Below are 12,543 nucleotides of genomic sequence, written 5' to 3'. Positions count from 1 at the left end.
TTCACAGTTTTGTTCAGTGATGCCTTTATTCATCGTTTCTGACGAGTTCACAGACTGATCTGACACATCAAAATGAGTAATCCGTGAGTCAGATATACAGTAGATTTATCTGAAAGGGTTATTTTGAGCACAATGGGCCACCGGTTACTATAAAAAGCAGGCCAATTATGGTGCTCATCCACCTTTACAAACTCAATGGGATCTATGACACAACTTAAATCGGCTACAAGCTTGTGATAAAATGTCAGGGAAAGAAATTCAGGCTGTTGAAAGTCTACATCACTGTGTGAGATATATTGGATCAAATGTAAATCCATCTTTAACCATCTTTGATTTCAATAGGGCAGGTCTCCTTCTGCAAAGATACAAAGGTGCTGAGCAGTGCCACCTTTGTTAAGACTTTCCATGAATATTTCAGAGGCTGGCTGATGTCAATAGCAGCTATAAAGAGGGGGTTCTCTGTATTGGAAACCTCCAAAACCCTCCTCACGTCCACCCGCTGTAAGAGAAGGACTCCTGTATGCGTCGTGGCACCATGGTCAGCGCCCGGACTTTCCTTTTTGCGGTCACCTGCTCCTGCGCCTACCTGTGGCTCGCTCGTGCAGAGGACTCCTCACTGGAGACGCGCTCGTTGGACTTTCCCCTGAAAACCCAACAGGAGAAAGACCTGGTGAGAGAGTTTGCTCGGGATGTAAGTGGGAAACATGTCAGCTGGTTAATGAAGAATGTCGGAGTTTATAGAAGTAGGGAATTTAAATTATTATAAACATTTTAAAACCCTAACAATAACGATTTAAAAGACAAACGGTACACAGGCTGCTCAAAAGGTTGAGCTTTTAGCTTCAACAATAAAAACAAACAAACAAACCATAATGTTTTACCCAAATTGGGCACATTTTGTGAAATTATAGCCTTTTTCCATGTTAATGACATGTTTTTTTTCCCCCTATACGCAGATTGACGCGCTACAAGAGGTTCTGGAGAAGCTCCGGAGCAAAGAGATGCCCTTAGAGAAAAAGCTTGGCTGGTTGCCTTCAGTAAGTAGCCTGCACTAAAAAATAAAACAGTTTAAAAAGTTTTTAAAGTTACAGTTTTGCTGCATGGAATGGGTTACAGTATTTTTCCTCAATGTATTCCACGTAGAACTGACAACCAAGGTTATGCACGTTAGTGAAAATCTAATTCTTCGATTAAAGTTTGGTAAAAGAAATAAAAAATCTACAAATTATACCCTTTTTAGTGAATTTATGTTTTTATCTTTCCTAGTGTGACGCAGGGGAGTCATGTGCCGTGCGTAAAGGTGCGCGCATCGGCACGCTGTGCAGCTGTCCCCGGGGAACTTCGTGTAACTTTTATGTTCTCAAGTGTTTGTGAAAGAAAGAAAGAAAAAAGAACAGAAGGCTGGTGAAGAAATGACAGTTCAGGGTAAATAAATAAAAGATGTTTTTCTTTTATACGTTTTGAATGAACAGATTAGAACATGCGTTGAACAGGTTTCTTGTCCCTAAATAAAACTGTGATAAATTGTGTGTGATTGTAGCATCTTGTGATAAAATCTTTCAATGTAGTTTTTGTCAAACGTTGTTTTTTCATATCTTTGTTTCTGTTTCTGGAAGACAATGGGCCTAGTGTATCATATCTGAAAACATTTGTATGATGAGGTCAATAAATGAACTTTTGAATTCAGAGTGTGTCTGTGCATGATAAAGAGATTTTGTAAATGTGTAATAGGCCTACTATAAAACATAGCTCACGTTAGCTGCTGTTTTTTTTTTTTCATAAACATCACTTGGTTTGATTAAAAGAAGGACAACAATAAAAGAAAAATAGATCGAGTCTGTTTCTCAGCATCTTCCTACACATTCGCAAATGCACGGCTGCATTCCAGCACACCAGCTGTCATCTCCCTGCAATAAAAGGCGCTGTCAGCCTGTTTCAATGACATCACATCCAAGTGCAAGTTTCCAACATGGCGTCCAGCCGGGTGCTGGAGAGGGAGGTCCAGGAGGAGCCGAGGCGCGCTGCGACCGCAAACCCCGACTTCTGCCTCCACAAATATTCCCTGCTCATCATTATCGGACGGATCGCTCACCTCAAACAGACTGGACACATCAGCAGGGAGATCGAACGAGGTACGTTTATTTCAACCTGCCTCTAATAGCTATTGTATGCCATGATGCTTTTCCTTCTGTGCGAATCAAAATTAAGATTCACTGCAAGTTCTCGTCGCCTAATCACCAGCGAAGATGACATACTGATCCCATTGCAGTTTTTATGTAATTTTATCCACCCTACTGACCGAGGATGAGTCATCTGGCGATGCTCCATCAGCATCACCTCATCCCTCTGGACGCATTATAATTAAAAGCAGGCTGCAGCTGGTGGTTTGCCTTTTGCCTCAGTTTATTGTGTAAGGAGAAACATTAGGGCAAATGTTGCAGGGCAGATATTCAGTGAACGCAAAGCTTGTAAACGATGTGTCACTGACCTTTATATGCACATGTACAGCAGTAACTGTGTTTAGGTAGCAGTGCAATGCATGCTATGATAATACATTAGAGTCTGCGTTTTACTGTTTGGCTAGAGGTAAATAGAGGGGCATTTGGTGCATAAAGATAGATGAGGAAACAGACAGGGAAGGACAGACAGGGCTACAGAGAAACATATTTAGTATCATCACAGGCCCTGTGAAAAACATCTACCAGAAAAAAATGTCATCAACTTTTAATAAGCTAGAAAATCAGCCCTGTTTTCCCCTTTAAGATGTTTTTATACAGTTTGCCAGTAGGATTTTCAAAGGTTTATTTATGTAATGTCTATGACATATGTTCAGAATCCTTTATCTGAAATAAATCATAAATGTAAGAAGAAAACATTTTATATCCTCATAATGTGTAACCATTGCTAATAAGGTTATTAGCAGCAAAATAATGCCTCAAAGGAATATTTGTAGGTATTGTGACCTATATAAGAACAGCCATGATTGGGTCAATACAAAGGCCTATGATAGAGACAGTGAAGGAGAAAGAATTATGATCATATGCCTCTTTTAAATTCAGGTATTCAGTCATGGGATGTCGACCTGAAATCCTGTAACTTGAACCACTATCTCCAAGAATTCCTGTCCCATCACACGGCGTCGTTCAAGAGTGCAGGTAAATAAAAAAGCGTTACTCTGAGTGATCCTTCAAGCCCAGACTCTGACACCACAGAAAGACCCGTCTCTATGGTAACTCGCCAGCTTGGCGGGTCTGAGGTGAACTAGGAAAGAAGGAAGGAAGGAAGGAAGGAAAGTGGAGGGGCAGTTGGGTGATTGTTAAACATGGGTGGGCCCTTTGGACAGAAAACAATAGAGATCTGCAGTCAACATGTGCCACTTGCTCTCTCTTAAGTAAGAAAGTAATGTGATGAACACAGAGAAAAACACCAGTCATTCTAAATCACATGGATTTAATAAACAAGACCTAAAGTGTTTGTTAGTGAATGTGCTGGTGGGATTTTTTGTATCTGGACAGAGCTGGTAGAAAGTGTTTTTGCTTTGCTTATTTTGAAATAAAGAAACTTTTGTTCATATTTGGGTCATGATTTTTCCAGTTGGCTGTGTTTGCCTCTGTCCTCTGACATTTATCCAGTTCCCCTCAGAATGGATATTCACTGCAAATTGAATAAACTTGGCATCCTATTCCTCTGACTCAGCTGTTCCACTCTTCTTCCTTCCTCTTTCTTCATTCAGTCTCCCACCCTATTATCCCAGTTCACTCTCTTTGGCTTCTTTGAGCCGCCCCGTTTGGTTCTGGCCTCTCTCTTGCTGCCGTTTCCTCACTCCCTTAGCTGTGACTGCCTTGCTTGCTTCCCTGTGGCTGCCTGTCTGTGCTGCTCTATCTTTTGTTTTTCTCTCTGCCTCCTCAGGGCAGAAGTGTTTGCGTCACAGCACCAGAGTGTTGGACACTCAGGTGCTGATCAGTCCATCTCAGGAACAGGCTCATTCAGAGGTGAGGGGGGAAATCCTGGGTCCTTCAGAGAAGCACCAAGTTCTGGGAATATAGTTGACCAAGTTAATCGAACAATGATGCAGTTATTATTCTGGTTCTGACTAATCCATTGTCACATTTTAAATATAAATATTACACCTGAAACACATCAAGGACAGGTTTTTTTTGGACATTTTAAGTTATTTACTTACTTAATATCCCAAAGATATTCTATTCACAATGGTATAGAATAGAGAAAGAAAAAAATAGTCATATTTATGAAGCCAGCACTATTGAGATTAAAAACAAAAACCCATCATCAAACTCTCACCTGGTCAGGTGCTCGCTCTCCTGTTGAGGGAATCGGCTCATAAGCTGCTGATCTTGGCTGGCCAGAGCGTGGAGGAAAGTGGAGACCTCCTGTTTCACAGAGGACTGTTCTCACCTCATCATCTGAAGCAAATACTAATAGAGCAGGTAATAACAATCACTATCAATTCATGTGCCATTAAAAAAATAGAAAAAAATTACATTTCCCAGATTGTCTTTTGTCCACAGTCCCAAACTAAAGATGTTGGATTTTCAGTGATTTAAAAGAGAGGAAAAAAAACATTTCTTCAAAACCTTAAATGTGGCTGTTGAAGAATTATGACTAAGATACTGGATGTACTTAGTAACTTATTAAGCAATTCAAACATACAGTATCTTGTTCTTGGAATTTTTGTTCTAAAATGTATCTACTGATTTATTTGCTGGCTTCTATTCTCAAGTACTGTGAATGTATAGTACTGTAAAAAAAAAAAAAAAAAAACTGTTGTTGATGTTTCTGACTTCAGTTAATAGATCAAGACAGCTCTGCCTCCTCCCGACTCAGTCTGACCCTCAGCTGTCCCAACATCGGCCACTGGAGGAAGATTCTCTTGGGGAACCAGCCTCTTCAGGGTCCTTTCACACTCTACATTAATCCCCCAGAGGTGCTGCCTGCAATGGAGGCCCTGGGGGAATTCACCTCCCTCATCTCTGGTACCCTTTGCCCCACATCCCCCTTTGACCTCCTGCCTCCTCCTACCACCGTCGGTTTCCTCAAGCTGTCCCGTCCCTGCTGCTACGTGTTCCCTGCCGGCCGTGGTGACTGTGCCTTCTTTGCAGTTAATGGTTTCACAGTGCTGGTGGATGGTGGCTCTGAATCGCAGGCCTGTTTTTGGAAGCTGGTCCGCCACCTCGACCGTGTCGATGCAGTTTTGCTTACACACATTGGGACTGAGAACCTGCCAGGGGTCAACGCCTTCCTGGAGAGAAAAGTGGCAGAGCAGGAACTGAGCTCTGATGTTAAAGGTAAGAAACAAAGTTGGTATTACTGATGTTACTGAAGAGAAGATGATGTAATGAGCAAATGTTTGCATGTATTTTACAGTTTCTCATTGTGTATTTGGCTTTTATTTTAACAGATGACTTGTCTAAGAGGCTCATCTCCCCAGAGCTTGGAGTTGTGTTCTTTAACGCCCCCAGCAGGTTGCAGGTGGAACAACAGCTTTGTGAGTGACAAAAATCCAGAGTAATATGTGAATATTAGAGATAACTAACTCTTGTTACTCATATACATGTACAAAAAAAAACATTTATGGTGTTATTTTTAAATCAACTTACCACAGCCAGCTGCATCAATCTCTCCTGCTTTCATCACCATTTTAGCATTTTTGATTGCTCTTTTCCTGGATGTTTCTAAGTAGCTAAAAGGCTATGGAGGAAGATAACACTGATAACATTGACCCTCTGATCAAAACACTATAAAATATGGGCTGCTCGTGTGACTAAAAACTCCACAGGGTACCTTTAACCTATTAGTCCAAGGTCATGTGGCAGTGACCAACTAAAACTGCAAAACCAGAACCAAATGCAAAAAAACAAAAAAAACAAAAACAAAACAGGTAGTAAGTAACCAAAGGGGCTAATGGGCTAATATTTGATAACGCTGTCATTCCTCTCCTGTCAGGTGTAGACAATGTCCTGAAGAGTACGCACCAGGCGACTTTAACATTACAGTTATTAAAGAGGTTGGACATCAGACCACACCCAATGTTTCGACCTCAAGGAGTTCCCATTGAGCCTCTTACCCTGTTCCAAAAGATGGGAGTGGGGCAGCTGGATTTATACATCCTTAATCCAGGCAAAAACAGTCAGGAGTACCAGACACTCATGCAAAACTGGCCTGATGCAGTGTCATCAGCATCCAAATCCCAAACTGTGCCTCTCACTGCTCTGGCATCAGTATCTGCCCTGCTTGTGTGGCACCCAGCATGCCCCCAGGAGAAGGTTGTCAGGGTTCTATTCCCTGGTGCTACCCCACAGGCAAAGCTACTGCAGGGGCTAGAGAAGCTGAAGGGCATGGCTTTCCTCCAGAAACCAACAGTGACCACCGGGGACCTGGAGAGGCTGAGGGAAGAAGGAAAGACCAAGAGGACAGAGAGCCAAGAAAGTTGCAGGTCACAAGGGAAAGAAACAAAACCCAAACATGGGAAAGAAAGAGGTGTTAAAGAAGAGGGTAAGGATGTATCAATGAAGGAAAAGGGAAAGGTATTAAATGGAACTGGTGCACGAGACACTGATAAAACCAAAATCAAAGAGGTTGGTGTAAAGCAAAAGGCAGCGTCATCAGAGAAGAATACTTCAAAGAAAGGAGGGAAGAATGGAAAAAAACAGGAGAAAACTGGAAATAAAGAGGAGAATGATCAGATAAAAAAAGATGGGCTCCCTTATAAACCAAAGAATGAAAATAAAACTAAGTTCAAAAAGGAGGTTAAAAATGACTCTAAAACAGGTGCGAAGAAAACGAGAAAACCATCAGGAAAAGAGGTAAATGGTGACAAGAAGGCAAAGGTGAACACTGAAACACCAAATAACTCATCAAAACCTGATGCTGGGGCTGTGGTAGAGATCCCAGAGCCAGGACTGGAGAAACAGCCTAAGAAGAACCCATGTGACTCCAAAACATCGACCCCTGAGGACATGACAGCTGATTTTCTCAGGCTGCGAGAGGAAACTGAACAAGAAGAGGTGCAGGTGGAAACAGCTGATAAAGAAAAGCAGAAAAGCATTGAGTCAGGAAATGAAAAGAGCCTAGGAGGTTTGAGCAAAGAGACGAGCAACGGAGCTGCTGATAAATCAAAGGGAGAAGTAGCAGGTGGCACAGTGATAAAAGGAGGAGAGAGTGATTATAATGAAGTGCAAGATAAAGCTGGAACTGGAGAGAAAGCTGATGCAGATATAAAGAAGGGGTCTGTAAATGCTACCAAACCAGCAAGGGCTGTGGGTTTTCCCTGTCCACTGAACAAGGCACCAAAGAATGAGCGCACAGTCCAGCTAGACTTAACCCCGACTGAATACACTCTACTAGATGGGGCTTTGAAATACAGTCCGCCCTCGCGATCCTCTCCAGAGAACCAGGCCCCTGTCAGCCCCGATGAGGAGACCGTAGAGCCGGCCTCGCCTGACTCACGGCCCAACAGTGCAGGCCACACACCTTACTGTCTGTCCCCAGATGATGTGTGGTGCAACAGGGCCACTCTTAGCAGGTTACAGGCCCAAATGGGTAGCTTAGAGCCTACCGATGGCAACAAGTCAAATGAATCATCAAGGCAAAGTGAGGGGCAAGTATGCCAGTCCAAAAGCACTGCAGAGAGCCACACAAACCCCAGAGAGAAGCATCTGACTTTCCTTTCTCTGGGCACATTTAAAGATGGCTCTTCAGACCCCTCTCCCTCTTTGGCCACTACCACCACTACTCATTCGATGCCAGCAGAGGTGAGCTCGCCTCAGTCCACTGAAGTAGATGAATCACTGTCCATGTCCTTTGAGCAGGGACCAGCTATTGTGAGCCAGCGAGAGGGAGATGACAGTGTTCACCACACAACATCCAATGGAGGCCATTTTGTGGGGATGTCTTTATCAGTGAAGAAGCCTCCAAGATCTTTAGGTCAAGCGTCAGAGATGGGGCGACCTCCAGCTCCCAACGTGCTCCATTTTGAGGCATCACCTCATGAAGTGGACCTTTGTCTGGTTTCCCCTTGTGAGTTTAAGCATTTCAAACCGCCTGACTCCATCTCAGGCGCCAGTGAGCTCTGTAGAGGCACCTTCACTCCACATCATCATGGCAACAACAACAACAACCCCAAGGACACATCACCCAGTGAATCAAATGTCCCCTTCTGTACAGAGGACTGCCCTTCCACCACAGCAGATGGAGCCCTGGACTCTGATTCGGAGGAGTCATGTAGTGAGCCATCTAACTCCCCTCATGACCTCAACACCAGTCAGGCTTTGGCCCCAGACCCTCTCCCAGCCCCTCTCAGGGACAGTCCACCACTGCGTCCACATCCTGACACCTCCATGCCTGTTCCCCAGTCTGACTCTGATGCTCATGGGAAGAGAGCAAAAGCCAGCAGCATGCGAGGGAAAAAAACACCAGTGGTGAGTTTGCCTTATTAGTATAAAGGGAAAGATTGCCTGTGTTAATTCAGTGTATGAGCTCATGTATTCAGGCTAATTTTTGCTTTGATAAATGCTTGATCAAGGCTGTAATCAGAAGTTACTGGAGCATTCCTGGGCCAAATGTGGTGGTGAATCAGAGATTTGTTTTCCTCAAGTGTTGAGTCCTGGTCACATTTGAAAGGTTTAAAGATTGTTATCTGCCACTTCTCTTTTTAAATAATTAAACACATATCTATATCTGTAGTAATTTGTAGAACCAATCTTTGTGCAAGGATAAGCTCAATCACTGCTGGACTTGACTTCCTCTTGAACAAACAGATGGGAGAGTGACATTGATGTTCTTAATAATTCAGAGAGAAAGTAAAGTGTGTATTAGGCATACTGTGAGCTACTATAGTGATAATCACTGGAAGCATTTTAACACAGCACTTGATTTTTCCTTATATTGTTCAGTCACATAGGTGCTCAAGCTAGATTACTTTTATAGACTGCATACTTTAACGTGAACATTGTTTCACATATTTGCCAAGTTATTATGATTACAAGTATTGAATCTAAAAACCTGTAGCACGTACACTTCTGCTTATTTAATGCTTCCAGGTTACTGAGAGCTCCCAAAGATCAGGCTCAGGGAAAAGCAGGACTGGGAGCCAAAGTGGAATCACAAAAGGAAATGGCTCTTCTGCACGTACACCTTCATCCAACACCCACTCAGCACCAGCAAAATCCTCATCAGATGCAGGTCTAGTTGCTTCTTATCTTCCCTTTTGTTCTCAATAGTAACTTTGCAGGCTTGAGTGTGTCTACTGATTTGTTACTCTTATTGTCATCATGTTTATACAGTAGTTTCTCCTCTTCCTTCATTCACAGGCTCGAGGTCTACCTCTGTCGATGATGTCAGTGTGTATGTGGATCTGGCCTATATCCCCTCTGGAGCCTCCTCTCCAACAGTCAATGTGGACTTCTTCAAGCGTGTTCGCTCCTCCTGCTACATCATCAGTGGCGACGGTCCAGAGCGGGAGGAACTTATGAGACATACACTGGATGCACTGCTGGATGGAAAAATATCCTGGCCTGATACTATGCAGGTAGATACAGACAAACACACACACACAAAATAAAACATATATTACATGATGTTGGTGGGTATCTTATGTTGCAATGATCCCTTCTGAAGGAACAGCTGAATGATAAAATTAAACTCTGTGTTGTTTTTGCTTGAAAGTAATGGTTATGTATGTTGTCACCACTAAACTTCAGCTTTGAGCCTTCCATAGCATAGCATACATAGTGTCTAGCTGGGTAAAGGATAGATCCCATGGCTTGGGAGTAGGCATAGGCAACTGGTTGGTTTGGCTAAAGTTAGGATTAGGAATTTCTAATATATTTATCACAAATATCCTGGCCTTGTATTTACCTAATAAAGGTATATGACCAATACACTGCAAGATACATGATAACAACAACAGATGACAACAAATGTACAGTGTGAAGGGCTTAAAGGTTAAATATAAGCAACATTTTGCATTCTTTTCTCTGTATCTGCAGGTAACAGTAATTCCTACCTTTGAGTCAGTGTTGATGCAGGAGTGGTACCAGCACACCCTGGAGAGACAAAAGGATCTGGGTATCACTGTCCTGGGATCCAACAGCACTGTTGCCATGCAGGATGAGACCTTTCCTGCCTGCAAGATAGAGTTCTAAGGCATTCTGTGAGTTGCAGAGGTTAAGAGTGAAAATAAGCTAGAGAATGTCAATGTGTGTGTGAGAGAGAGAGAAAGGAAGACTCTGGACTGAATGAGTAACAGATGTAGACAGAAACAGAAAGTGTGGTAAAATAAAGGAAATATACAGCTCCCTTTCTGCTTGAAAATGCTGAATGGGCCATAATGGGATGGTCAGACCATCCCATCTTTGTAGGCTTCTTTTGCATCTAAAAGCCCTTTTTTTCTCTGACCCAATAAGGACACGCAACCCTGTGTGGAGTACTGCATGATTTTTGTAACCCAGGACCTAGTGCCAAACAGGATAGGAGATCACGCTGATTCCAAAAGAAGCATGCAGTGCTGCAAACATGTAGATCCACATGAAAGCTGATGTTCCAGATCGTCACCATAGTTAGTATATATGGAATTAAAGGCACATTGTGTAGGCTTGTTGTCTCAATACATTTATAACTGTGTGATACTAACCTGTGCTCTGTTTCTGGACCCATTTTACTGCAACATTTCCCAAGGATGGGAATTAAACGGTCATTCAACTAATTACACAATTTAAGATACTCCCAAACAGTAAGAGTGTGCAAACTTTCGCTTACTGAAATTCACAGTGTGTGGTTAGATGTTTGTTGTGAGCACTGTTAGCAGACATAAGGTGAGTTGTGCTGTGTGTTGTACCCGTTTTAAAAAGTACTGTGCCGCTGTGGCTTCGATGCTGAGCAACTAGACGCTACGTCTGCTGTCAGTGAGTGATAATCACCTGCTGAATCTGAGATTATTCAATCTGAGTGTGCAAAGACCAATCTGTCAACAGGGATTAGAGTACTAGATTAAATTTAATAGAATTATAGTAACCATCCTTTTGAGGAATGGTACTGTATGTAATGTAATCTATTACAATGACATATGGATAATAATGTGGCATATCTGGACAAATATTTTTTAGATGAAATTGTTTAGTCACGGTGAGTGGTAAGTTGCAGTCTGTAAATATGAATAAGTAGTCAGATTCTATTTATATTCAAGACAAGTAATCCTCTAAGTGAAACTGAATGCCAAATCAATAAATAAATAAATTACTGATAACTAAAGCTACTTCACAGTACTGAATTACATTTTACTTCAGTACATAATTTTCCTTTTTCCCCCCATATGTTAAACAATAAATGATTAAGAAATATTTACTTGAGTTGAGTTGCTCTTTCAAGGTATGCTGTATATAATATCTTACTCTCAAGAGTTTAAAACTTAACTTTTTCCTACATTTCCTGGGAAAATATTAGGACATTACAGACCTGTGAAGTGAAGCATTACCGGTATACCTTAAATTCAATTTTACATGTGACAGAATTACATTTGAACCTCTTAAGACCTGTCTATTCATTGTTTTCCTCATTTTTTTATCCCACTGAATGTTCAGGATTGAATATTTTATAGTGAGATGCATAAGAGCCTTGACCTTATCTCAGACTTTCTGTGTTGCTGTTGGGCCTTTAAAAGGATTAGTGCACACTAATGTGAATGTTACAGTTTCCTTTATACCAAAGCATGAAAAAAAGAAAAGAAAAAAAGAATAACACTGATATGTTCCTGTCTGAATGCTGTCTTCAAACACACTATTTTCATTCAATATATCTAAGTACTTGATATTTTGTAATTATTAAAACACACTGTTAAATTATGAACTTGTACTATCTTTAACAAAATGCTTTTTTTTTTTAAAATTTTGTCCAATCGATTTTGTTTTTTTAAATCAACTTCTCAAGTGGTGTGTAAATCCAAGTTTTCACATATGTTGTCCAAATTCATTACAACACTAACGACCACCTCTCTCCCATCCCTCTTCCCAAACGTTACACACTTCTGTGTCTTTTCTGCAAGTCTGACAGATCAAGTCATTTACTGGGGTTGGACATAAAATGACCTGAGCCAGCCAGGAGCATTGTAACTATGTGTCTGTGTCCTGCATGTGTCAAATATGTACTGTATGCCACTTCAGTCATGATAGTCATGAACCCAAAGAGCAAAGCATTGTGGGAGAGTGGAGAGAAAGTGGGGTGCTGGGAAGAACATGGGGAAGGTTTCACTTTGTAAATGTTAGTAAGTGCATACAATGTTGAAATGTGTGGCTTGTGGGGCCAGAAGTAATGAATGAATAAAGAATTTGCATCACCATCCAAAAATGTCTGTTGAGAGTCAGGAAAATGCTGCAGTTCTTCTGCAACAGGCTTCTAGATTTTGAATGACAAAGGATTGCATTTTCTTTCACTATTTGCTACTCAGGCCTTGTCATAGAAACAGAAGATATTTCCTTTTAATTTGCCAGAAGCAGAGAATGAAAAAGATCAGGTAGGTTTTCCGTTTAT

The 12,543-nt window shown here is 41.7% G+C and overlaps 2 protein-coding genes and 1 long non-coding RNA gene across 4 annotated transcripts; 2 read left to right on the top strand and 1 right to left on the bottom strand.

Moving 5' to 3' along the window:
• The first annotated feature begins 495 nt into the window (after positions 1 to 495).
• LOC113140863 (cocaine- and amphetamine-regulated transcript protein-like) lies at positions 496 to 1,404 on the top strand. The gene is made up of 3 exons (XM_026324978.1): positions 496 to 670; positions 957 to 1,037; positions 1,267 to 1,404. The coding sequence occupies exons 1-3, from the start codon at positions 521 to 523 to the stop codon at positions 1,372 to 1,374; spliced, it is 339 nt and encodes a 112-aa protein (XP_026180763.1). The 5' UTR covers positions 496 to 520; the 3' UTR covers positions 1,375 to 1,404.
• Positions 532 to 5,151, bottom strand: LOC117152623 (uncharacterized). Its single transcript, XR_004463020.1, has 3 exons — positions 5,041 to 5,151; positions 4,303 to 4,436; positions 532 to 643 (listed from the first exon to the last, which is right to left on the bottom strand). It is a non-coding gene; the product is annotated as an uncharacterized LOC117152623 (long non-coding RNA).
• Positions 1,872 to 12,393, top strand: LOC113135640 (microtubule-associated protein 1S-like). 2 transcript variants are annotated; one of them, XM_026315874.1, is made up of 10 exons: positions 1,872 to 2,132; positions 3,060 to 3,155; positions 3,910 to 3,992; positions 4,311 to 4,448; positions 4,808 to 5,306; positions 5,420 to 5,506; positions 5,965 to 8,438; positions 9,060 to 9,201; positions 9,330 to 9,547; positions 10,008 to 12,393. In XM_026315874.1, exons 1-10 carry the CDS (start codon positions 1,970 to 1,972, stop codon positions 10,161 to 10,163), a joined length of 4,056 nt encoding a protein of 1,351 aa, XP_026171659.1. In that variant the 5' UTR covers positions 1,872 to 1,969; the 3' UTR covers positions 10,164 to 12,393. The 2 variants fall into 2 exon arrangements, with proteins under 2 accessions (XP_026171659.1, XP_033180891.1); XM_033325000.1 differs by lacking the exon at positions 3,910 to 3,992 and having other exon boundaries at positions 2,088 to 2,132; positions 4,311 to 5,306.
• Positions 12,394 to 12,543: the final 150 nt, after the last annotated feature.

The sequence above is a fragment of the Mastacembelus armatus genome, chromosome 22, assembly GCF_900324485.2.
Source record: "Mastacembelus armatus chromosome 22, fMasArm1.2, whole genome shotgun sequence".
NCBI classification, from domain to species: domain Eukaryota; kingdom Metazoa; phylum Chordata; class Actinopteri; order Synbranchiformes; family Mastacembelidae; genus Mastacembelus; species Mastacembelus armatus.
Note: the sequence above shows the minus strand (reverse complement) of the source record. Positions and strands in the feature narration are given on the sequence as shown.